The sequence below is a fragment of the Tauraco erythrolophus genome, chromosome 27 (assembly GCF_009769465.1).
Source record: "Tauraco erythrolophus isolate bTauEry1 chromosome 27, bTauEry1.pri, whole genome shotgun sequence".
Lineage (NCBI taxonomy): Eukaryota > Metazoa > Chordata > Aves > Musophagiformes > Musophagidae > Tauraco > Tauraco erythrolophus.
This window is the reverse complement of record NC_141491.1, coordinates 6,698,796-6,724,956: the sequence shown is the minus strand read 5'-3', so window position 1 is coordinate 6,724,956 and position 26,161 is coordinate 6,698,796. Positions and strand designations below refer to the sequence as shown.

The following is a 26,161-nucleotide window of genomic DNA, read 5'->3' as shown; positions in this document are numbered from 1 at the left end:
AGGAGAAAAATAGATTTTTTTTCTACCTTTCAGTTTATGTTGTTTCACCAGGTTTGTTTGTTGATGGCTTTAGGTCTTTTTATTTCATTTTGGCTTAGAGTTTTTCGTGGTGTTGGAGGATAGAGAGGCTCATCAATGTTCCTAGATGGTGAGAGAGATCGGAGCGCGTCTTTGCTGGCTTTGGAGTTCAGTACAGTGATCAGCCTCTGTAATACCTGCCCATTCACATGTGAGGGTGAGGAGAGTTAAAATTTAGGCAATTACAAGTTTATTCTGTAAATAAAGAAGTTCGCTTCTGAGAAGCTGAGAGAATGAGAGAGAAGAGCCTTGAAACAACTGCTGTGGATTTGATTTTTGCCATTTCCCACTATTGCACGTGGTGTTGAAATTTCAGTCTGAAAAGGCACTGGAAACATGTTAGAAGTGTTTTGAGAACTGAAGAAAAGGTAAAAAATAAACATTGAAAACAAGACAAGTAGTCACAGCCTGCGATGAGAGTAGAGCCAATGTATTCCTCGCAGCCAAGAGCACGGATCTCACTACAAGAAAGTCACGTTTTTGGAGCTGGCCCCGATCTCGTGACAGAGGTAGGGAAGAGTTGCCCCTGGAGCATGAGCAGGGCCAGCCAAGGCTCGGAGAGAGCGAAGGCTCTGGAGAGCCCGGCTCGCCGGTGGAGCGGCGGCAACCGCGGCCGCTCTGTGCGCGTCGCCTGTTGTCCCTCTGCGGTGTGACCTGTCAGCCGTAGGGACAGTGTTACTTCATCATCTTCCAAACGTGGCAGTCATCTTTGACATAAAGTACAGGTTGTCTCTTTGTGGAGATCCATCTGCCCTGGGTTTTCGTCAAGCCAAAATGTGGGAGATCTGTCTCAGACTCTGGGAACAGCTGACAGCTGTTGCTTCTTTGCCATCTTTGTTCCTGATCCGCGCTCTTCCTACTTGCAGTAAACGAAACCCTCGGCTTCTTGTGAAGAACCGTGGGAGGAAGAGGACGGACAAGAAGCATTTAATGCTTAAGATTTTAATAGCTCTGTCGTTGCAAAAAACGTAAGAAAACTGCACGACTGATTAGTGAAGTCGTTCAGTCACAGCGATGCACTCTGAACACGACCACAGTGATTTCTCTGGCCTGATTCTGAGTGTTTTGGATACAGGGGCACGATCTTTCGTAGCTTCAGCCACAGAGGGACTTCTGCTCCGTGTCCAGTCTCCCGTGCCTCCCATCTGTACTTTTACACGCTGTTGTTTTTAACTCTTGTAACCAGGTGTACCGTCCAGAAGTGGCTGAGAGAGTATCTGCCCCAGAAGCAGCTCCCTCCTTGACCTCAGAAGAACACGGTTTAAAAAAATCGTGGGATGTATTTGGTTTAGATTTCGGCATAACAACAATTAAACAACCACCCACAGCAAACTCAGAGGTAAATAAAGAAACATTTGGAAGTGAAAAAGACTTTAAAAATGCAGATTAAACTTATTCCAGGAGAGAGAAATAAATTCCAGCCTTGTATACACCTTTTCTCCTCCACTCCTTTTGCCTCTCCTTGGAGTTTATCTTGAGCTATTTCAGCTTGAACTGTAACCTAAGAACGATTTAAGCCTTAGCTCTGCACACGTGGGTTCCAAATTGCATGTGGCAAACTAGTATTGACCCCTGAGTGGAAACTATTCATTTGATTTAATTTTACTTTTACTTTGATTCAACTTAACTAATTAAGGACTTCAAATAAAGCTGTATATATTGCCAGTGAGGTCAAAATTTAAATCAATCAGTTTATGTAGGGATTTGCACAGGTTTAACGAAGTTTATTTGAAAGCATGTGGAATCAGCCCTGGAGATGATGCTCAGGGCTGTAACCTCAACTATTCCAATGATTGTTAGGCACTCTTGCACAGGGAAGAGCAGCACTAGTGCACAGATTTGTAAGGCAAACCAGAACCCTGATCAGCATCACAGGGCAAACTCCATTTGTGCTGTCTGGACAGGCTATGGAGGGAGTTTTGAGCACAACAAATTCAAAAAGAAGAAACACTTCTGAAATACTTGAATTTTGAAAATGATGGCTCGAATCATGCTGGCAATATAGAGAGGGAAAGGTTTACTGAAAGGGGAGCACAGGTGACTGATGAGATCTGCTTTTGAAAGCAACGATTCCAGCTTGAAAAGAGCCCCAGATTGCAAATCTCGTTAACCTTAAGTAGAGAAAACACTTCGACAGATGAAACAGGGTGGTGGATCCCAGAGAGGAGTGCCAGCCCGGATCGTCAGAGGTGTCAGGATTGAATCTAAAATTGTTTTTGTCAGGCACTACTAATAAAGTAAGGAGATCACGCTGACTGAGAGGTAAGTATAGAATCTAGAGCTGACAGATACGTACAGCCTGGCCACGCATTGCAGTCTGGTGTGTACTGGGAGGGAGGAGGACGATAGCTCTTGGGATTCACGTGCGACCATCTGGAGTTGAGCCAGCAGAAACCCGTACTGAAATTATAGTTAGTGCAAATCCAAAGTATAGTTTTGCACAAATTCTCTCACCTGCCAGACTCACGCTACGTTTGCACAGTGCTGGTTTTAGGTAGGAGTAGTTATTGTATCAGGAGGACTTTGCCAGTAGCTATACTGGTATGCCTTTGTCGTTGAGCATGTCTGCCACAGACCTGGCTCTACGGTGTAAGGCCTCTTTATCACTGTAATCCTGAGCACGATTCTCACTGTGTTATCTGGAATATTTACACTAAGGTACGTCAGGGAAGGGTTGCCACCATCTGGAGAAAAGCAAAGGTGTGGGAGGAAGCGTCTGGTGGACAAGAGGACTGGGAAAGCTCTTGCTCTTCCCTTGTGAAAACAGCCCATCTCCGCTGCCTCTGCACAAACACGTGGAGCGTAGGAGGCAGGAGCAATGAGAAGGTCGTGCACAGTTGCAGAGCTGTGACCCAGTTGGACGCGGTGAGGTGGCTCACACCACCAGGACAGGCTGGGAAGGTGAGCAGAGGGAGTTGTGCTCCGTGCAAAGGAGTGCCTGGAGCTTTGCCTTGGGGTGGGTGTCGAGCCCGTTGGGAGCTAATGGGGAAGGAACAAAGCATAGAACAACGTGGGTGACACTGGAAGGATTTTAACTTGAAGTGAAACAATAAGCAGGAAGAAGAGTGCTGACTTAGCAATTTAGAACATGGCCAAGTCGAAACAGAGTTTCATGGGACTGCAAAGGGAGTGGTCTTATACCAGCAGGACTTCGGAACTTGGCAAGGTGGAACACTGGGAGAAAAGAGGGTGTGAGGATCTCGGAAGAAAGCTGTCCAAAAAAATCCCTGACAGATCCATAGCATAAAGTGTATGTTCGTTACTTGGCAGCTTTTAAGCAGAAATCTGCACTTCTCCATGTCAGATTCGGAGCCCTAGCAGCTGGACTTCGGATGCAGAAAGTACAAGAATAACCTTAAATTTTTACCCAGAGCAGGCAGCTGAAAGGCATCCTGCAGAGTGTGCACATGCTGTAGTCTTTCTGTCGTGGGTTAGGCTGAGTCCGTCAACCAAACCCACGCAGCTCTCCCAGTCCAGTAAAATGGAGAGGAGAGAAAGAAAATGTAATAAAAGAGCTGAGGATCGAGACAGGAACAGAGGAGCACCCACCAACCACGGTCCCGGGCAAAAGAGGCTTTTTCTTAATGCAAAACTATTTATTAACAGCTACCTAGAAAGAGAAAAGCACACAAAAACGGTTACTTAAGAGAATAACGAGAAAACAAGGCCAGGTCTTAAAACCAACACCACTCCCCCCCACCTTTGCCTCTTCTTCCCGGCTCTACCTCCTCCCCCCAGCGGCGCAGGGGGCAGGGAATGGGGGAGTGCAGGTCAGTTCATTCCAAGTTGTTACTGCCGCTTCTCTTAAAGGAAAAGGAGTCCTTACACCATTGTCCCTTGATCCAGTGGATCCCCTACTCACGGCGAAGGCGTGAATCCTGCCCGCTGGGGGGCAAATCCTTACCCCATCGGATTTGCCCCAAGTGCAGGCTTTACCAGTCCTGGGCTTTTAAGGAGCTGTAGCCACTCACTCTGGCGTGGGTCATCAACAAACTTTAAATGTGCTCCGGTGTGGGTCGTCATGCCGACCTTAAATGCGTCTCCATAGAAACTTTAAATGCGTAAATGCGTAAAATGCGTAAAATGCGTAAAAGTGTCTCTACCTGTGCCCATGATTCAGAACAGTCTCAGGCTTAGGCATCTCTTTCCGACGTGGGTCATCCACGGGCTGCGAGTGGGTTTTCTGCTTGCTCCACCGAGGACTGTTTGTTAGAAGGGGCCGCTCACAAGGGGGACTCAGCCGCGGCACACGTTGTTCCGTTCCATCTTCACTGACCTCTTAGCTGTGTGGCCGTTTCTCTTAGATTTCAGTCCTGTCTGGGTGAACTCGGCCCGGTGGGCGCCCCGGCAGCGGGGCTCTCCCCGAGTTCCCCAAGTGGCTCCGCCGCCGCCATCCTCGACGGAGCGGGCACCGGCATGGAACGGGCCCGGCCCGGACCAGGCCAGGCCGCCGGCCCGGCCGGGAGCCGGGAGCGGGGGCCGTGCCCCCCTCTCCCCTCTCCTCGCTCCTGGGCACAGGCACACCTTTCCGGTTCCTTTGTCCGACGTAAATAGGGCAATTCGCAGAGGCGCCGATTGGCTCAAGCCCCGAGGGGGACGGGAGTCCGGTCTGATGGGCAGCTTGTGCCACCCGGACCTCCCCCCCCCACTTCAAACCATAACACTTTCTTTATGATCTCAGAAGATTAATACCATTTCTCTGAGCCTCTTTGTAAGTGAGGATGACCAACACATTCCTGTGTCACAGGCAGGATGTGGGACAGTTACTTGGACTGTGCTTGTAAAAGACACAAGTGAAGATCCATGTGTTGTATTGCAGAACAAAGGCTTCGTTTCACACTCACTGACTTTGTTTCTCTGAGAGCAGCACTTCCCAGCTGTAACCTCGGCGTACAGCGTGGTGAGCACGGAGTCCATGTATCGTACGGACGTATATGCTATATATACAGAGCACCACATAGTCGAGGGATGGATTTGTTGTCTGAGGCAGTTCTAATAAACTTAGTTGTGGCTGCCCCATCCCTGGAAGTGTTCAAGGCCAGGTTGGATGAGGCTTTGGGCAACCTGGTGTAGTGGAGGGTGTCCCTGCCCATGGCAGGGGGGTTGGAACTGGATGATCTTTGAGGTCCCTTCCAACCCAAACCATTCCATGATTCTATGAAACTGCAACTGGTAATAATCCCTCACTTGTGCAGATGGATGGAGTACAAATATGTGGACCATCAGGAGAATCCAGATGAAAGCTGTAAGAACAATCAGCAGACGTGAGCCCACGGAGAAGCTGGAAGAGCTGGAGGTGCCTGGTGAAGGGAGGATGGGAGGTGAAGCGTGCCTTTTGAAATGCAGGAGCAGTTACTGAGGACAGGAGGGAAGGAAGCTCTTTTCTGTGTTAAGGTGATTGATGCTTGAATTGCAGCATGGAAGGAATAGCTTGAACAGGAAGAAATATGGCGCACCTTTTTCTACCTACATAATTATTTGTAGTAGAGAGATTGTGTGTTGAAAGTTGGGATTTCTGCACTCGCTTTCAGGCTCTAACAGGGATTGTGACCCAATAGCTGCATCCCTCCAGTGCTCTGTACTGGCCTTTCAGGTCCTAGGCGGGTTTGCTGGTTATAGACAGTGATTCTTGTCCCACCTTTGCATGGACTGACCTTCCTGGGGTTTCATCAAATGGGTTTGACTCATCAAAAGGGCTGAGACTTTGCTCCATAGGGAGGAACACACGAATATATACACATCTGCATAAAATAAACTCATACTCAGTTCTTCTGGTAGGTTACAAGCCACCTGGATTGTCTCAGCCTTAGGCAGGACAAACCACATGGCTCACCAGCACACGTTCTGTGAAACGCAGATCCGTGGACGGTGAGTAGACAATGGCTGTTCTCTCTGGTGATTAAAATAAGACCACATAACTCCAACCCTCCAGTGCTGGGCTGCTGAATTTGGCATGCAGGGCATAGTTTTGTGTTTCCATTTTTGTGAATTCCCTTGTGGACTCTTTTCTTCTCCAGAATCCCTGCTGGGAGCATTCCTGGCCGTCCTAGCTAGCAAAATAGATATTATTTCATATCTGCTCCTTATAAACTCCACCTGGGTTGAGTGTGTTCAGCAGCTGGATTTGGCAGCTTGGGAGGTCTCTCAGCAAAAAATCCAAGTTAGGGCAGGCTTTTGGCGTCTGACGTTGTTGGATGAGGAATGTGGAGCCCAGTGTGTTTCTCTAGCTGTTTATGCTTCCGAGCTCTATTAACCTCTTTGCCCTGAATATTTCCTTCTCAAAAGACCCATCTCCCTTGGTTTGCACTGCGCCAAAGTTTTTCTCTGGCCAGAGCCTTGGTCCTGGGAGGGCAGAGTGTTGTTCTTCATGAAGGTGGCATCGGTGTGTCACCGCTTGGCAGGATTGCCGTCACCGCGTGAGAGTTTGTGCCAGCTTGAATTCTGCTGTTCTGATTCAGCAAAGCAAAGATGCTGAACCCCTCAGACACGCAGCGCTGTGAGGAACTGTGGATGGCCTTCCTTTTCCTGGGCCATCCTTTCGTGTTACGTGTCTTTACATCTATTTAAAAAGCAGGGTGGTTTGGTCGCATCAGTGGTCCTTGACCACGCGCTAAAAGTCGTCGTGATAACATTGCTTACAGATTGTTTGAGTTAAGTATGGTGTGAGGAGCAAGTGTGGTGTTCCTTGGTTAAATATTCAGATGATTCATGTTTCCTTTCTGGCACCAATTGTGAAAATACTGTTGGGTTTTTTTTGATTGGAAAAAGTGTGGTTAAATACAATGGCTGCTTTATGAAAGCAACTACTAGAGAATATTGAGAATTATTTCAATTAAAAGCAAAGCTGAACTGTTAATTAGGAAAAAAAAAATAAGACAGGGAAAACAACCTGAGTAAGTATAAACCAGGTGGCCTGCCTTTCATCTCTGACAGAATAGTTCTTTTTTTTTATTTTTAGTTTTTGATTGGAGAGTCCATTGTAAGAAAGATACTGTAATACAGCTAATATCAGCCTGTCTGGTAGTGTGGAAATAGGTCTTGGCAAGCAAACTTCGTGTTTTGGGATGAGGTCGGAGATCCAGTTGATAAAGATCACCGATGTATTTTTAAACTGCTATAATATGTTTGTTTTTTTCAGACAGCACATCTTATTTAATGGATGAGATTACTACTAAGAACGAGTAGAGGCCGTATAAAACAGATTACATTTGACAGTAATCTCATCCTCTTTTAGAGAGGTATTGAACAGGGGCCCGGCAGGAATGTACTAATAGATCAATATGATTCCATAATCTTTCCATCACAGTATTTATTGGCACCAATTTTAAAGTTTCTTTGATGAGGTATCCATGAAGTATGCTGGAGACAGAAGCTATCCTGTTGATCCAGAGGAATCTAGATGGCTTGTTAAATGGGTGCAGGCAAACACACGTTTTAAGGTGACTGAATCTGTGGTTTGTACATCTGAGAGAAAAAAAAACCCAGGAGTTGCTACATGGGGGATTGTATCCTTAAAAGCTGTAATTTGAAGAAAAGAAAGAGTTATGGAAAGTCTGGTGAGCAACAAGCTAAATGAGACCGTTGTGTGATGCTGTGGTAAAAGGGATAATTCAGTGGTAATGAAGAATGCCAGCTGGCATGATTTCCTGGAAAATATGGCTCTCCAGATAAACATAATCTTGTTTCATGTTGGAGTTTACTTGGGTGATGTCTATAAATATGTACAGGAGGAGAAGATTTCTTATGCCAGAGGGCTTTTTATTTTGTAGGCAAAGATTTAATGAGATTTGCTGCCTGGAAGACTGAACAAGCCTGATCAAACTAGGAAAAGACATGAAGTTACTATCACCACTTGAGGACTTTATGGGAGAGATCCCAGTGAGAGGTGCTGATTTGATCAGATACCTTTTGTGCAACCTCAGAAGAAAGGGGTGAAAACGATGTGGTGTGTCCCGTGCAGGGGGTCATGGCGGCTTTGACTTGCAGTTACTCCTTCTCGCTTCAAAAACGATCCGATTTTGCAGTTCCATGGCAAAGCGTGTGTTGCGTGGGATGGTGCAATCCCTCAGTCCTTCCTGCAGCCTTGGGTGGCTTTGTGTTCCGTGGAGCTGGTCTGATGGAGCAAGGAGACTTGACTCTGTGTGCCAGCTCTGTAAACATCTGCAGCTTTGGGCTTCTGTGCAGGATCTGGCATTGCTGGAGCCCCGTTAGCCGGATGCAAGCTGTGAGGAAGGCGTGTATGTACAAGCCTGGAGTTCAATATCCTGCTGGGATGGACGATCATTCACCTTTCAAGTTCCTGACAAGATGCAGAAGCAGCCCTGAGTTTGTAGAGTGATCACGTTTGCAGAATCTGTTTATTTCTAGAAGTTTTATTTTTCTGTGTAAAACCTAGTGTTGAATCTGCGTTTGGTAAATGATATATTTTGTAACTCTGGTGGTGTGGAGAGCCCTGTGTGCGTACCATTCCGATTAGAAGGTGTAATAAGTAGGTGGTTTTAAATGTTCTAGATACACTGGGAAACAATCCTAAAATATAATAAATGTCAACCTTAGTATGCACGCCGTCATGTCGCTTCAGACTACATTGACTTTCCTCTCTCACTGTTGATCTGTTGCAGGCCTTTTTTCTTGGGAGAAAAAAAGAAAGGTGCTTTATTTATTCCCTCACCTGTTTTGTCCTTTTGTTTCCCTAGTTACCCAGCGGGAGACTCTTCCACGCTGCAGCTGTTATCTCGGATGCTATGTACATCTTTGGTGGCACAGTGGACAATAACATTAGGAGTGGAGAAATGTACAGGTTCCAGGTAACTGGCTGCTGAACGCACTCAACCATCCCCACCAGTTCCACGTGAATCCTTCCACCTCTGCGATGTGGCGGAGTGTCTCCTTTGGCTCACTGTAAGCTTGGTGGCTTTCGTTTCACAACCCTCCTGCAGGAAGCCTTTGCATTTCAGATGCAGCTGCCAAAGATCAATGTAGATTTTTAAAATCTTTTGAGATCTGTTATCTGGACAGACATTTTGGTAAGGCCAAGCTTTCCAGTGCTTTCTAAACTCTAGCAGAGCTCATGACAACTTATTTTGACAAGTTACTGAAGAGTGGATCAGAGAGGGTTTGCCAGGATGTTTAACTGAAAATTGGCTGTTCCTCTTCATGTACTGTCAGGTTTGGGGTTCCTGGGTCAGAGCGTTTTGTATTGAAGTTTTTATCTTCATGCAGCATTCCCACTCCCACCCCACCCAGCACCTATGGGAATTTTAAATTTCAAGATACTCACACCACGTCAAATCCCCCCTACGTTCACATTTATTTTTATGGCGTGGGACCCTCAGGTGAGTCCTGAGAGCAGGTGAGACTCCCAGCCACCAAATTCTGAAATGAGCAAGCTGTGGTAAGACATGATTCTTCCATGTTACCCTGTGTTGTCTGTCATCACCCTCACCATGCAGGAAGCCCGTGCATGTGTTTGGTTGGCTTGTTATTTTCTACTTTATCTACTACAGTGAGGTCAAGTTAATAGAAAATCCAGCGGTCGTGTGTGTAACTACATTGCTTTTGGATATGGCCATTTGAAATGAATTCTCTCTTCTGTGGGGGTTTATCTTTTTTAGTTTTCGTGTTACCCCAAGTGCACTCTACATGAAGATTATGGAAGGCTATGGGAAAACAGGCAGTTCAGTGACTTGGAGTTTGTTTTGGGAGAGGTGAGTAGAATTTTTTGAAAAGGTGCCGGCAGGGTTGTTATTGCTTGTGCAGCATGTTTGCTGGGAAAAAAGCAAATTGTGCAATGATTGTGCCAGAAACCCTGGGAATGAAGTTTTAAGAGCATAGAATGGGTTGGGTTGGAAAGGGCCTCGAGATCATCCAGTTCCAACCCCCCTGCCACGGGCAGGGACACCTTCCACTACACCAGGTTGCCCAAAGCCCCATCCAGCCTGGCCTTGAACACTTCCAGGGATGGGGCAGTCACAACTTTTCTGCGCAACCTGGTCAAGGGCCTCACCACCCTCAGAGGGAAGAATTTCTTCCTTAGATCTGATAGAAATCTCCCCTCTTTCAGTTTAAAGCCATTTCCCCGTGTCCTGTCACTACACACCCTTGTCCAAAGCCCCTCTCCAGCTTTCTTGTAGGCCCCCTAGCATCACTGGTGAAAATGATGTCTGTCTGGTTTAGTAAGTTTCACTAATCCGGATAAATTATGGATAATTAAAGTTGCAAAGGAGAGGAAACTTTTAAACTGATAAGATCTGTGGATGACTGAGACATAACCTGAATTTATCAGAGCACATTATATATAGTTCCAATATGAAAATTGTACTAACGACCTCTGTGCTCTGAGGCCCCAACTGTCTCCTGGAAAGAGCAGGTCAGTGTTGTGCAGATCCGTGTGTCATTTCAGGAGCCATTTTTAATTACTGAAATAAAATACAATGAGAAGAAGCAGCACAGGGGAATGATTTTCTAGTAATTAAAAGAATTATAAAATAAAAGAACATGTTTTCTGAAGAAAAACATGAGAAATTTGAACCTACCTGCATTCCTTTTGGAAAAAAAGAAGTTATAAAACTTTTCAGAGATCAGATAACAGATCTTCAAGAACAAATGAAGTAGATTATGAAGAACAACAGCAAAAAAGTACTGTTGTTTTGAAAAGAGAAAATTAAACAATAAGAAGCAATATCTGTGACACTGAACCTACGCAACAGCTTCCACTCAGTGGACGGAACAAAGACTCTTTCCAAATGGTGTTTGCCATGAGCCTTTAGGGAAAATGGGTGTTGTATTTCATCTGGGTGGGCAGAGCAGATGCAAGGTCGCCTTTGATTCTAACTTAAACTAAATGTCTAGTGACCTGGAGTTCAGCCCAGGTTTCTGTGACTTCTGCCATCTGCCACCGCCACGTGGTTTGGGAATAAAAGTTTAATACGTGTTATTCCTTGGCAGAAGGAAGAACGCGTCCGAGGGCACGCTGCAATTGTTACAGCTCGCTGCAAGTGGCTGAAAAAGAAAATCATACAGGCAAGGGAGAGGTTGAAACAGGTGGGTATTTCAGAAAAGTAATCTTGTGGCAAGGTTATTCTGCCCAATTTATGAAATAATGTTGTCAGGGGAAAAAAAAAAAAGTCTACTGAGACAGATGAAGGACAGGAGCAGCGTCTGATGCTGAGGTGCTCTTGGGTAAGTAAAATAAAGAGGATAATTAGTATTAACATAGGCTGCTGGATGTGCATCAGGCCAGGCGAGGAGCATAACGTGGAGGAGCCAAAGTTAATCCAGTTATCTGGATTTGGCAGTATGGTTCCTGGGAGCTCTCGTAGCTGGCTGAGTTTTAATCTTGTGGAATACCCCTCGGGAGGAGCGTGTACCCGTCACTCTGGGGAGGGTGGAAGCTGTGTGTCATCCGGGATGGCCTGCAAGATTAGACAGATTAGAGGGAAGGCAGTGTCAAGGTTTTGAGGCTGGCTCTGTTCCCTTTGCCTTAATATTTCCTGATTATTTTCCAGAGTTGAAAGTCTGGTGCCTGTGGTTCGTTACCTGTTAGTTTTAACTACTTAGAGCTTTTCAGCAGTAAACATTTTATTGTTCTTGAGGAATTGGTAGCACACAACCTGCAGTAAGACATATGGATGCCCATTGCCCCTTAGTTAATCACTTAGCCACTCCACAGCCCTCCGTCTTTACTGGAAAAGGCTGGAGAGAAAGGCTGTCAAAGTGAAACTTGGAAGTAACAGAATGGCTTAAAATGCTTCTGTGCAGCACTGTGAGCTCTGACTTGGCAAGGCAGAGGCCTGTGGAACCTGCTCCTACATCTTCCTTCACCAAGGAGAGGTGCTGTTCCTGCTGAGGACAGGAATGGTGAGCTCAGTGGAATTCATTCCTCCCTTTTTCTGAGGTCCTGCGTTTGAGCTTCATCCAGGAGCTCACATTTATTCTGATCCACGTTCATCGCAGGATATGGAACAACAAATCTAACACGTATGAATTCCTCGTCATCTTGAAGATAAAGAAAACTTGGGTCTTAAATGAGAAGGATCTTTCCTCTGATGTGATCATAGACTCATAGAAGGGCATAGGCTGGAAGGGACCTCAGAGATCATCTAATCCAACCTCCCTGTCATGGGCAGGGACGCCTCTCAACTAGACCAGGCTACTCAAGGCTCCGTCCAACCTGGCCTTGAACACCTCCAGAGAGGGGGCATCCACAACTTCTCTGGGCAATTTATTCCAAAGTCTCACCACCCTCGTACTGAAGAATTTCTTCCTAAGATCTAATCTAAATCTGTTCTCCTTCAACTTAAACCCATTTCCCCTTGTCCTATCAGTGGACACTCTTGTAAAAAGTCCCTCCCCAGCCTTCCTGTAGGTTCCCTTCAGGTATTGGAAGGCAGCTATTAGGTCCCGCCGAAGTCTTCTCTTTTCAAGGCTGAACAATCCCAGCTCCCGCAACCTGTCCTCGTAGCAGAGGTGCTCCAGCCCCTGGATCATCTTTGTGGCCCTCCTCTGAACACACTCCAACAAATCTATGTCTCTCTTATGGTGGGGACACCAGAACTAGACACAGTATTCGAGGTGGGGTCTCACAAGAGCAGAGTAGAGGGGGAGAATCACCTCTCTTGACCTGCTGACCACGCTTCTCTTGATGTGTGTGAGCTGACAGAGCCTTGTTGCCATGTTTGAGTGTTTGTTCTGTCTCATTAGAAATCAAAGCAAGATATCGAAGACGAGGGACATGCGACGTGTCAGAAGGATGGCATTGGTGGGAATGTCAAGTTGTGCCGCCTGCAGCCACTGCTGGAAGTGCCCATCCGAGAGGCCGAGGCGCAGCCCTTCGAGGTGCTCATGCAGTTCCTGTATACGGATAAAATAAAATACCCTCGCAAAGGTGGGACAGCAGGATAAAAGAAAACACTAGCAACTGGGGAGCAAACATTTATTTGGATACAGAGCAGGATCAAGCATTTGCAGATCATCAGTCCTGCTCCAAGTGCTTGATTACTCACCCGAGATAAAAAAATAGCAGGTTTCTTTCAAAGCATACTAACAGTGCTTTGTTTTTTCCTAATTCTTTTCAAACATCAAGAAAAAGCAGGTTCTTGATCTTTCCAAAAGGTGTAAAAAAAACCCAACCAACCAATCAACCAAAAATTTCATCGTATTTTGAACATTACAGCAGCCTGCTTGGAGGAACCATGTATCCTGGGTTGGCTTATTTCCCTCTTCTGGTATTGTTTTGATCTGTTGCAAACTGAGCCCACACAGAAAGGCAAAGCAAGCCAGTATTTATCATCTCTTCAAAATGCCAATCCAAAGGAATGCCTCAAGAAAGGAAACATCCATTCGATGCGTTCATTGAAGATCCCCAAGTTAAAAACAGTTGGAGGTTGAGCGGTAATAGCCCGAGATCTCCCAGCTCCCCCACAGCCCATCCAGCTCAGGGCCATCTCTGAGCAATGAGGTCTGTTGGGAAGTAGGAGCCAGACTGGTTACCCAGGGAAGGCTGCAGCTGGTGGGGCTGGGGAAGCTGCAGCCACGTGGCACAGTCGTGTAAAGTGAGGTGCAGCTGTCCTAATGGTGGGAGCTTTGCTTCAGTTTCACTCCGGGATCTTTCCTTTCTGTAAAAGGTAATTTTCACGAAAAGAGTAATTTGTATGCAGTTGTCCAGAGGCTTTCCCTGCAAAGTGGCCTGTCTCAGAGCAAGCCTAATAAATGGGGATGAGGGAACCTTCTCATTGGCATCTGCTGGCGTTGCCAAATCCCACTCTCAGCCGGTTCGCTGATCCGCAGCGTGTTCGCTGCGGGACGGGATCAGACCAAGGGAGGGATTATCACACTGCACTCTTCCCTTTGTTACAGGCTTCCCAGGCAGCCTGCTGCCCTCTCCCCAGCCCATCAAGTGTTCTCCCTGGTGCATACCTGTCTGCTGAGATCCTCCAGTGGCCCTGTCCTGACCATTAGTATTCCTGATTGTTCCTCTCAGTTCAGAGGGCAGCACCCTGGGGATCCCTCCAGAGGCTGAGCTAATGGAATTGGGCGTGCTTATCAAATGGGATTTTCCCGATTAGACGCAGGGAAGGCACATGACATGGAAAAAGGCTTTTCTCTATCAAAAAGTAATTACAGCAGATGGCCAGAGATCTCCTGTGAGGAGACCAAAGGCTGTGGAGGATTATTCCTTGAGTTGGTGTCCCAGTAGCCCCATTGCAGTGGCCTACGAGAGGTCCCCACTGCCCCTCTCTTCTAGACCAGCCTCAGATCTGTACACGTGCAACCAGGGCGCCTTCATAAGGGTCTGTCAAATCAGGGAGCTGATTGCTAACACTGCTGAAACCCAAGGAGCTCAGCAGAGCTGGTAGCAGTGGGTTTGGAAAATCAGGCTGCTAGCTTCGGAGCCTCTCAGTGTTTTTAGAGACTTTGCTTTCTTTTGAGGGTTTTAAAAAATTGTGATCCAGATTGTCACAAAATCTGTGCCAAAAAAATCTTTTGGGGTGAGTCTTTCATGCCTCAATTTTGAAACTCCTTTTTCAGTATCGATTCACATTTTGCCTAACCAGCAATGGAATTTTTCCTCCATAAAAACACTCCAGTTGCTGCCCGTTCCACCATTCCAAAAGCTCAAGTTGGTGTAAAGAGAAATACTTTGAGAAAAGTTTGTCTTTTTGTTCTGTGAGCTCTCCAGCACTTTTACCTCTTGTAATTTCAGGTAATGTGCAGGATGTGTTGCTCATTATGGACGTGTACAAACTAGCCTTGAACTTCAAGCTCTCTCGCCTGGAACAGCTCTGCCTTCAGTACATTGAAGCATCCGTAGATCTGCAGAACGTGCTCATTGTGTGTGAAAATGCTAACAAGCTTCAGCTGGATCAGCTAAAGGTAATCACATTTTGCATACAGAGTAACTGATACGAAATTTTTAAAAATAAAATCGATGTAATTAATGCTTTGCAAAAGCTCTCAGCTTTTGTGAATTCACTTCTTTCCCATGATCATTGCTGGAGTTATATTAGAGCGGATTGTTTTGCAGCTGCTTGTGAATATTATGCAGGGGTTTTTTTCAGTAATTGTTCGGTATTTTTGCACATCTGCCCTGGAGGGTATAAAGGGCAGGGTGACTTTGGCTCTTCCTCAGTTCACTTCCACTGCAACAAGGTGGAACCAGTGCGTTTTCTGGTCCCACTATACAGAGACTGCAAACAGGTTCTTTCACCTGGTCTGATGAAAAGCTAAATTCTGTTCTCAAGTCTTTGATCCAGAAAACGCTCTACTGAAAAACAAAACGTGTCTGTGAATCTTCATCTCTGTAGGGCTTTAGGCATTTAGGAAAGCTGGAGAGGGACTTTTTACAAGGACGTGTAGTGATAGAACAAGGGACAATCTTTACACCCTCCAGGGCAGATGTGCAAAAATACCGAACAATTACTGAAAAAAAACCCTGCATAATATTCACAAGCAGCTGCAAAACAATCCGCTCTAATGTAACTCCAGCAATGATCATGGGAAAGAAGTGAATTCACAAAAGCTGAGAGCTTTTGCAAAGCATTAATTACATCAATTTTATTTTTAAAAATTTCATACTGAAAGAGGGGAGATTTCGATTAGATCTAAGGAAGAAATTTTTTACATTGAGGGTGCTGAGGCACTGGAGCAGGTTGCCCAGAGAAGTTGTGGCTGCCCCATCCCTGGAAGTGTTCAAGGCCAGGTTGGATGAGGCTTTGGGCAACCTGGTGTAGTGGAAGGTGTCCCTGCCCATGGCAGGGGGTTGGAACTAGATGATCTTTGAGGTCCCTTCCAACCCAAACCATTCTAGGATTCTATGATTCATTTGCTGAAAGTCATGACAGAGTCGATACCCCCAGACTTCAGACCATGATTTGCTGTGATGGTCTGGTCCCCACCAGCAGTGGCCAGAGCTGAGTCTGCTTACAGCTGCAGAGAAGCAGCTCCTCCACCTAAGTCCAAGAGTCAGTGCAAGATCCTGCAATGCCTGTTTGAGCAGCCTGTGCAGATCAGTTGGCCATGTAGCAGATGGCTGCAAGCAGAGTGAGGCTGGAGAAACCAGTATGCACCAGCACTTCCTCAGGCGCTCTTTATGCACCAGGTGTGGGCAAAGGAGAGGCATCCAGGAGGACAGCAGCAGAGTCAGCAGCAAGTATGTAAACGCTGGCACTGCCTTTGGTGCATATGACCAGGGTGCCATTAGCTGCCCAGGAGCTCAAGCTGGTATCTCAGCAGTTGGTGGATCTAGTGCCAATAATTTGCTAGCAGCAGGACGACTTCATGCTATAAACCATCATTTTTTTATTAATATTGTTTGCTTTTTTTAAGGAACATTGCCTGAACTTTGTGGTGAAGGAATCACATTTTAATCAGGTAATAATGATGAAGGAGTTCGAGCATCTTTCTTCATCCCTCATTGTGGAGATTGTACGGAGAAAACAGCAGCCTCCTGTGCGAACACATTCCGACCAGCCGCTTGACATCGGTAAGTTTTGTGCTTTATCAAATAATTAGTTGTGCTGGTTTTGTGTTGCTAATCGTTTGTTTAGTCTGGGAAACAGCCTACGAAGCAGACCACTGCAGACCACTGATTCTCCAGTTGGTGTAACTGTGCTTAGGCTGTGTCCCAGACTAAGTCAGGGCACGCCGGTTCTTTTTCCAGTGAACTTCAATCAGAACAGTTTCCCATCAAAATACACGACCTCTCATGTGTTAAATGAGATAACTATCTAACTATAAATATAGTTGTTTTCTTCTTGCAATAAAACGTCTTGATTGTGTTCAGAGAGAGACGAGGCAGAAGGAACAGAAGGGTGCAAAGGATGATGCAAAGAAAAGGCAGTGGACATGCAGTGTAAGTGGACGAGGAGGTGACAAGGCTGAGTGGGGGTTTGCCTGCTCATGGGTTTTCTCCGAAGGAGGAGCAAGAGTGAGGAAAAGGATCTTGGCAGTAAGCCAGTGCTGACAAAGTAGACCTTATCAGAGGGGGTGGAGGGGGAAGCAGGGAAAAATTAACCAAGAAAAAGAAAAGTTAATGGAAGAAAAGAAGAGAAGACAGGGAGGAGAAGACTTTGAGAAGATAAATAATCTGATGGTCTTGCCTTTAATTTTCATTCTGTGGTTCTGCTGGAAGAAGAAGATTTGATTTACAGTTCTGTTATGGAATTCATCAGGACTGATTTGGGACTAGTCTTACTCAAGATTCTATCATCCTGACACACGGGAAAAGGAATGAATAGTGAACTTTGCTGAGGCTACAAAGTTCAGAGGCATTGCTGGTATTGATTTGGAATACTACACAAAATGAATTGAGGACTGGTGAATGAGATGGAGAAGCCAGTCCTGGAGGGTCAAGTAGAAGCCTTTGGCTGGCATTTGTCCCAGGGAGAAGAGAGGTGCACCGTCTGGGAAGATGGCATAGCCAGCTCCTGTATCCAGAGCCGGAACAGTGTGAAAGACCCAAACATGAAAAAAAATTGAAAGATGAACTTTGAAAACATGAGTGAATTTGGATCAGACTGGAATGTGCTCTATTTCTCAGCCATTGTATATTTTCAAAGGTTGCTTAAAATGTTGGATGGAAGAAGCCTCTATTTTGAGGATTTGGGAAAGCTTTTTGATTACGAGACAAGATTTTATATTCCTTGTGTTTGGAAATAATGAAAAGGGTGTGGAAAAATCAGATTTCTTTATCTGTAGAAAACACCTTTCAGTGTGGCCACTGCCGGTGTGCGCTGTCAGCAGTCTGAAGGCAGAGCTGCCAGGTTTGGTTCTGGGATAGGCAGGAATGGGTTACAACGGGGAAGGATGAAGCTCTTTTGCCTCCCCCTCGCCCCAAGGGTCCCAAAGGGAAGAGGAGCTGGAGCTATTTCCCACTATTAGTTTGATAGCATCTGGTCACCTGGAACTATCATGTCTTTGACTGTTTCACTATGTTAACTTTCAGGAACATCTTTAATTCAGGACATGAAGGCTTACCTGGAAGGAGCCGGGACTGAATTCTGCGATATCATCCTTCTCTTGGACGGCCACCCGCGGCCAGCCCACAAAGCCATCCTGGCAGCCCGCTCCAGGTGAGTGGATGTTCAGTAAAACTACAACAAATCTTGTGTGTGTAAAATGCAGTGCTGTACAATCTGTGGGTCAGCTGGGGGTTTTTTTGAAGACTGGGAGGAACTTTGTATCCTCATAAAGTTTAAGATGCACTTTGCTCAGTGAGTGTAATAAGCCTTTAAGCAACAGTGATTAACTATTTTTTTCAATTTGATGCCCAGCAGGGAAGGATAGGAGGAAATTGAAACTGCAGAGATTCTCTAGAGGGTGTGTAAGAAGCTGCACTGCAAGACAAAGGATCTGTAAAATCACAGGAAGGGAAAAAGGGTGTAAAATGTAAGGTGGTTTCAGTGAAGTGGAAAGCAACAGATGTCCACTGAGGTCAGGAAGAGTCTCCTGGTGGTGAACATCCCTTTTGAATCGTGTGAAACTTGAGTCTCCCTCACTTGCTGATATTAAGACTGGATATGAATAAGCGTAACAAAAAGCGGCGCAGAACAGACGAGATTGTTGCCGTGCTCTGTTGCAGAGGCAGGAGTTCACCCTGCTGAAGATGGGTGCCGCTCTCCCTCCTCAGCATATGGGTGAAGTGGGTTTGTCCTTGCTTGTGTGTTCTGTGTACCTGCACCTTTGTGTTCTGCCAGACGTTGTGTTCACATAAAATCCCTGTTTCAAATACTGTCCCCGTTTCTTTCCAGTCCCAGTAATGATATGCAGTATTAGTTACCGTGGTATTTTACCAGAAGCATTTCACAGCTCTTAAAACGACCCTGCGTGATTGGCAGCCTGCAGATACCGAGGAAATTCATCATGCTTTAAGCTCTCTGCTGGGTCTTATGCAAATTAGACAGAAATCAGAGCACCATGTGCCCTGATTTTCAAGAAACAAAGACAAATTTCAGGTAGTGCTGATGGAAATTAGGGGATTATATTTAGAGGTCTCTCACAGGCAGACATATATGAAACACCAGTTTAGCAGGGTTTTTGCCCAGATTGTCACCTGAGTTTACTTTGGAAGCTGCAGTGCTTAATAGCAGCCTTTGAACAATCCTGGGTTAAACCATGTGTCTGCAGCATGTGTTACATCAGTTTTATTTCCTTTCCCAGTTACTTCGAAGCCATGTTTCGATCCTTCATGCCAGAAGATGGCCAAGTGAATATTTCCATAGGTGAAATGGTTCCCAGCAAGCAAGCGTTTGAATCCATGCTTAGATACATTTATTATGGAGAAGTAAACATGCCTCCTGAAGACTCCCTGTATCCTTATGCCTGAAGTAATCGAAGTATCAGTCGGAAGTGTGCGTGCAGCAGCTCACCTTCCGGTGCTTCCTTCTGTCATTGGTTTGTATTTGCAGGCAAGTGCTGGTACCTTTGCTTTACATCTTTTTTTCCTGAATGAATTAACAGCTACCTCTTTGCTGCACCTTACTATTACGGCTTCTCCAACAACAGACTGCAAGCCTATTGTAAGCAGAACCTAGAAATGAATGTCACGGTGGAGAACGTGCTCCAGGTAGTTGTCTCTAGTTGTCTGACTTGATACGGGAAAGCCAAAGGCTCTGGGAAAGTGGGTGCCCCCAGTGCCAGGTCCACTGAGTGGCTTCCAGACTGACAATCCAGTGGGACTGGACAGACCCTTCTAATGGCAGTGGCCCTGCGTGGTTCACACGTGTGCGGGAGCGCAGCCGGCAGCGGCTTTGTCTCCTTGTCTGTGTTTTGTGTCCCCAGGGCTCCTGTGCTCAGGCGTTAGCAGATGCTGCTCAACTGGCCAGCAGGGTGTTTCCCTTGAGCCCCTCGTTCCCCACTGTAGACTAGTGTTTCTGAAGGAGTTTTTAAGGTGTACCGCGTGCTCAGCACTCAGCTCCAGCCCTTTTTCGGTGGGCATTTGTACCCACCAAAACGGTGATGGGGGGGTGATGTCAGTCTTGTTTTGTCAGTAATGCTGGCAGGGCCTGGCGATGGAGTTTAAGCTAACAGAAGGTGTTCTGTGATAAGAAAGCCTACAAAGCCACCTACTAGGGAGGCAGACTGAACCCACTGCAACACGAGCAGAATCAGTTCCAGCATTAACTGCTTTTGGCTCTTGCCCGTGCCAGTCTCACTGGGGCGCGTCAGGGAACCTGACTCTGAAACAGGTCTGCAGTTTCCTGCTGATTATCTTCAGAGGACTCCACACATTTTAAATCCAAGGCTTATTTTTGGGTAGTTCAGAAAAGATTCAGGTTTGTAATGAAGAATGGAGGTGTTTCCCTAGCTCAGAGGAATTACCAGAACAGTGTTTGTGCCCTGTACATCTGAGCCATGCGGGAGGAAAATCAAATCATTGCTTTTGCTCTAGATTTTAGAGGCAGCTGACAAGACCCAGGCTCTGGACATGAAGAGGCACTGCCTGCACATCATCGTTCATCAGTTCACCAAGGTTGGTTGCATCTTTTCTGGGGCTTTTGAGAGCTGCTGTCCTCTGTCGCTGCGTTGGTTAAAGACACATTAATGTAGGAATGCATTTCAGTCCTTCTCATGCGAGACAGCTGAGAGCTGGCTGCGTATCACTGGCACTCACTGGCGAGTCTGCTGGGTGTGCTTTTCACACTAAAAATGAACAAAAGACTAGAACAGCCTAGTCTGGAAACGTGAAGACCTTCCAAAACAGACGTTCCACAGAATTAGTTCCATTTCCACTTGTTCCAGCTATTAGTTTTGTGCCATGCCATCCTTGGGTTCTCATGTGTATGGCAAGATAAGTTTGTTACGTACTGAGGGCACAGATCTCTCTTTCACTGCTGGTTACGAGTGTGCTGTTCATGTTTCTCTGGAAGCATTCTCTGTCATGGATGTTATGTTGTCCTGTGCTCAAAAGGCAAATTACCGTGTCCTGGCTGGGCTTCCTGTAGTTCTCGTTTTTATGCACGGGGTGATGTGTTAGTGATAGGAAAGGGCAGGAGCCTGAGGCTGATATTCCTGTCCTCACTCAAGAGAAGGGTATTGGCATTCAGTTGTTCCTGTGAGAGAAGAGCCCTCCATGAGAGTTTCCCAGCATGTCACCGGTTTGTTGCGCAACTATTAATGTTGTGGAAATGGATAGATAGATCATAGGAATTGGGATTCCTGGATGCTACACGCTTACTGACGATAATTCCCTAGTTAGTATTCAAGTAGCTGTCTTCCGTATCCTTAATCTCACAATCCTCCCGCCGCTGCCCACGGGAAGGAAAGCATCACTCAGTCCAGCTCGTATCTAGTGATGAGACGGAGGGAGGGCTTCAGGCTCTTCATTAGGTGCATGAAAAGCTTTGGGAGCGGGGCCAGCAGCCAGGAATCGCGTTCTCAGAGGAGAATCCCCAGCACGAGGCTGCAGTCCCTGCCTTCATCTTACGTGTTTTCTTCTGGCTTCGTGAACCCTGCAGAGCGGCCCAGCTTCAGCAGGAGATGGAGAGTGGTCCCGCCGTGGGTGACAGGATAGCTGGGTGGCTGGGACGTCTCCTGGGCTTTGGTGTTAGTGCCTTACAGTGCCCGAGAGCTGAAATCTCACGGTCTCAACCTCCCAGTGGAGGCCACAGGGAGACAAACAGGTTGGCACGGTTCTCACCAGCACGTACTGGGGGAAATGAGCATTGCAACATTCCAGCAAGAGAGATTTGAACTGAAGGGCGTTACTCAATTGTACTCCCCTAACCAGAATGTGTGGAAATGTTTTATATTTAAACTGGCGACTGTTAGGACGGATCTCATCAAAACGTGGCTGGAAGACCGTCAAGCAGATGTGCACGAAGAAATCTGAATTATGCAATGTTTTTCTTTGGCCTGAGAGGTGTCAGTGTGATTGTTGGCCAGGCGCTGGGTGACTCTGTGTGGCTGGGCACCAGTGCTGCCCGTTGTGCTCCCTGGCAAGCCGCAGGCTCTGAAGGATGGTTTGTTTGAGCTGCACACCCTGGTGGGCCACCATGGCTTAGGCAGGCTGGGTGTATGGCCGTTGGGATCCTCTTCTTCCAGTTTGCTTAACGCTGTTCTGGATTTGGGCTGTTGAGCAGTTTTCCCCACAGTAAGGACATTAGTTGAAGAGCTGTTCCCAGGTTTCTTCATTTGGGCAATGTGTTTTTAGGCTCTTGTGTGTCAGTATTGTGCAAAAGCCCTAATAAAACCGCTGTTCCGAAGTGTCTCTACTAACACCCTGCTCTGTTCCTCCGCAGCGCGTGCCTTGGGGCAGGGGCAGCATTCCTACCAGCATTAAGGGGTCTCTTTCCCTCCCAGTCCTCGCAGACCCTTATTTTGGGGATGTTACTTCAAGCACATATCCTGAGCTCTTTCTGAGAGCGTACTCAGCCGTTCCTTCCCAGGGTTTGCAAAGATGCCTGGGACATCTTTGTTCTTTATCACAGTTGAGCTTCTTGGAGTGAGGCGATAATCTGCTGTTAGAGGGGTCAATAGAGACCGGGTGAACAGCCAGGCTGGCGGGCACAGTCTGCCTTCGAGGCTGGGCGTGGATGTTAGTGACTCTAGAAATTCTAGGGGGATTACTTGCTCCTTCGTCTGAGGTTGTGGAGGAAGAAGTGTGTAGAGTTCCTTTCTTGTAACAGTTGAGCTTCTGAACAGTCTAAGAGCACAAAATTTCTTGTAGGTTCTCATCTGCCTGATGCAGTGAAGGTTTTTGTTGGCTCCTGCTCCAGTGACCTGCTCTGACCGTGGGAGTTAGGCCAGCAAAACCAGCATGGGCACTGGGCACACAGGAGCGAAGGGATCAGGTCCTAAGTCACGTTCCCAGTAAGAACACACAGGTCAAAGCGCAGGGCTGTGCCGGTGCCCAGCTTTGCTTTTTAGGAGAGTGCTTAGCTGGCATCCGTTAGCAGTGGAGTTGTCAATATAGGCAGTAATTACACTCCCTCCTCAGAGAGGCAGCGCTGGGGTCAGCGTTTCTGCTCTCCTCCATTCCCACCCCCTCCATGCAGCAGTCTGGAATTGGGTTGTAAGTGCAGGAAGCTGCGACTGGAGCCCCCATGGTCCGTCCGCTCCAGCCCAGCTCCGTGACGGTGACTTCCCGCCGCGCGTGCCCAGCCTGACCTGCCCATTTCACCCAGGGTGGCAGGGGGTGAAAGGGTGAAAGGTGTGGTTTGGGGAGGGGTTTAATTTCTTTCTGTTATTTCTGTTCTGTTTTTCTTTTCCTTGAAGGTCTCCAAGTTGCCAAATCTGCGCTCCCTGAGTCAGCTGCTCCTCCTTGACATCATAGAGTCGTTAGCTAACCACATATCAGACAAGCAGTGCGCAGAGCTGGGCTCAGACATATGACACGCTTCCGGAATGGAACTTTTCCTTTGTTCCTCAAAAAAAAACTAGCACTTTATGGCCAACTCTCTCTTTTACCATTCCATACTGAGCTGCTTACGGTGGCTACACAATAGACAGAGGAGCATGGACAGCTGGCTGCTCTTCCGTGGATTTGCTTGGTTTATACCCTTGTGGAGAAGGGTTTGGTCTCTTAGCAAATGTAAAATTGAAACCATTACAGGAATGGATTTATTCCACGTGGTGTTGGGAGTAACTGAGTTCAGAATCAAGGCCACTGTTACTTTGATACTGTAAGATAAAGCAGTCATGAGGAAGAGAGTCATTAGTACTTTGAAACACAATATTTAAAGAATCCTATTTAAAGCACTTCAGCTGACACTGCCAGGGGCTGTAAGGGGAAGTCAGATACCACAAAACTGCAACCAGAGCGCGTGGTGTTTACAGTGAGGCTGACTGTTGGACCAGCATGTAGTGACTTTACCGAGACTCTCCAAGGCCTGGATTAAAAGATAAGCCCTTCTGCAACGGCCCCAGTTGGTGGGCTGCAGAAGTCCAGACCTGTGCTCTGCAACAGGTCAGACTAGAAGATTACGGCAGTCCTTTCTGACCACCAAATCCATTAATCCTGTCTCGCTAAGCCTTTCTAAATCAATTTGTTAATAAAGAGTTAACATCTTCTCCTGGCATTTCATGATTGACTTGGCTTTCATTTTGGAAAAAATTAAGCAAAAAGAGCTCTGAGCTTGATGAAGGTCACTGTTAAAAACCAGCGTGCTACATCTCGTTACTAATTTTATGCTGAAGTGTCTTTGTTAGCCGTTGCCTTTGCAGGAAGGTGAATGAAGGCAGAGCCCTTCCCAGCCAGCACAGAAGCAGCTGAGATATATATATTTTTACATATAAAAAATATAGCCCAGTTGCAGCTCCCCAGCTCCCTGCCGCACTGGATGCTTCCCATGCTGCACAGAGGAGAGGAACTTTGCCTCTCCTTGGCTGCTGAGCGACGCAGCTTGGTTGGGGAGCATCGGAGAGCAGCTGGTGTTGGTGAAGCAGCCGCAGGCAGAACTGCTCCCCAGGCTGGGAGCCACTGGGGCAGAACTGCTCCCCAGGCTGGGAGCCACCGGGGCAGCCCCGAGTGACACCGGAGCTGAGAACTGAGAAGGCAGTGCTGACAGGGTGCTGCTCTCTGCTTGGCTGTTTGGAATGGCAGGAGTTGGCTTGAGCTGGAGTGGTGCAGGATCCCTCCTGGGAAGCACCCCCTGTGTTTCCACCCTTGCAGCCATAATTTTTAACTCAGGCCAGTGAGGCGTTCCCGGTGCGGCAGGAGTTGGAGCTCCTGTTCAGCGTGCCGTAGCGTGACACACACGTGTGTGCTGTGGGATGCTGAGCGCGTTACGGTCTCTCTGCAATGGGGAACGTGTCATTTCATTTAATCCAAGGAAGTGCTTCAGGGACCACTCGACCTGTCTCCCAGCTGATGGCTTGCTCAGGAAGGTCAGACCAGAGGTGGCAGATGCATCTGAGAGCCAAAGGCTCATTTTCAACCAGAGGGATTATTTCCAGATGCCTCATGGGTAATGAAGTCTCTTGTCAGAGGTTAGTTGTACCCACAGTCTGCACATTGGGAAACCGGGAGATCTGCAAATGGAGCAAGGTTATACTACAGCTTGTGACAATACAAGAAGTTATTTTCAGCAATGCTGGATCCACTAGAGGACACCCATTTCCCAAACATGGCACAGCCGGGTTGGCTCAGTAAGGACAACCAGGCAGACCTCAGCTGTGCCATAACCAGCCCCTTTGACTCCATTTTCTCAGAACTTTTTGGGGTTTGGAGCCCATCAGCGAGGAGACGCGCAACTTGTGCACGCTCTGAGACGGGGCACTGCGGCCAGCGTCGCTTTGCAGGTGGGTTTGGCTTCGTCCAGGCTCTCCAGTCGCGTTGCATCAGTGGGATTTACTGCCGAAAAATTGCAGTCGGCGGCACTGGTGCATCGTGGTGGTGATTTGCCTGTGGGCTGCGGCTGCGCAGGTGTCCCTGGGGTTCCTAAGGGATCTCGGGGTGTGAGGACTGGCAGGAGCAGCTGGTGGTGGAGGAGCTACTGCCGCAGGCCGGGCACACGCCGTGGGGCTGAGTTGTGCTTTCTGAGGCCATTGGGTGTTGCTGTTATCGCCCCCTCGGAGCATCGTCTGGAGCCCCTGGCCTCAGGGGCCACTGTGGCCAGCAGGTTCCCAGGGCACTGGTGTAAGCAGGGCCTCGGAGCAGTTTTGTACTGGAATTTTAGGGAACATGCTCATACTCCTGTGTTCAAAATGAAGTTCCAGCTTCATCTTGTTCCTGCAGTCTCTGCTCTCTGTAGGCCACGCTGGCGCTTTAAAGCCCTCAAGTCCTGTTTTACTGGCGTCATTGTCCGCACTCTGGGATTTATCCCAGCAAACTGCAGAGACCAGGTCCCAGTGAGCGCGTGGCACTGCCTCCGTGCCCGTTGGAGTCTGTGGTGGTTGCTGTCGGCACGCGGCTGCTCGCTGGAGCAGGGAGACATTTATCCTGATGGAACATGCTGGGCTGGGAGCCCATCGGCTGCATGGGGTGGAGGGCACAGACCCCCCCCCCAGCTGTTATTCCAGAATCCGCTGTCGTCACCCCCCCAGTTGGGTCCAGGTTTACGAGATGGTCTCAGCCCCCCACGGCTGCTCCCCCCAGACGCGGGTCCCCCGGGGACATGCACCGACGGTGGGCACCCTCACCTCC

General features: G+C 47.4%; 1 protein-coding gene across 2 annotated transcripts in view; it reads left to right on the top strand.

Moving 5' to 3' along the window:
- LZTR1 (leucine zipper like post translational regulator 1) overlaps positions 1–24,086 on the top strand; it is a 39,937-nt gene extending 15,851 nt beyond the window's left edge. The window contains exons 10-21 of one of the 2 annotated variants that reach the window (XM_086627105.1): positions 1,265–1,417; positions 8,775–8,885; positions 9,693–9,785; positions 11,026–11,121; positions 12,781–12,964; positions 14,783–14,952; positions 16,405–16,561; positions 18,023–18,149; positions 19,237–19,386; positions 19,537–19,642; positions 20,468–20,548; positions 23,293–24,086. In XM_086627105.1, coding sequence (XP_086483231.1) covers positions 1,265–1,417; positions 8,775–8,885; positions 9,693–9,785; positions 11,026–11,121; positions 12,781–12,964; positions 14,783–14,952; positions 16,405–16,561; positions 18,023–18,149; positions 19,237–19,386; positions 19,537–19,642; positions 20,468–20,548; positions 23,293–23,409 — 1,545 coding nt within the window. In that variant the 3' untranslated portion in view covers positions 23,410–24,086. The remainder of the gene's footprint in view (positions 1–1,264; positions 1,418–8,774; positions 8,886–9,692; positions 9,786–11,025; positions 11,122–12,780; positions 12,965–14,782; positions 14,953–16,404; positions 16,562–18,022; positions 18,150–19,236; positions 19,387–19,536; positions 19,643–20,467; positions 20,549–23,292) is intronic. The other variant, XM_086627106.1, reaches the window with a different exon arrangement.
- The last annotated feature ends 2,075 nt before the right edge of the window (positions 24,087–26,161 follow it).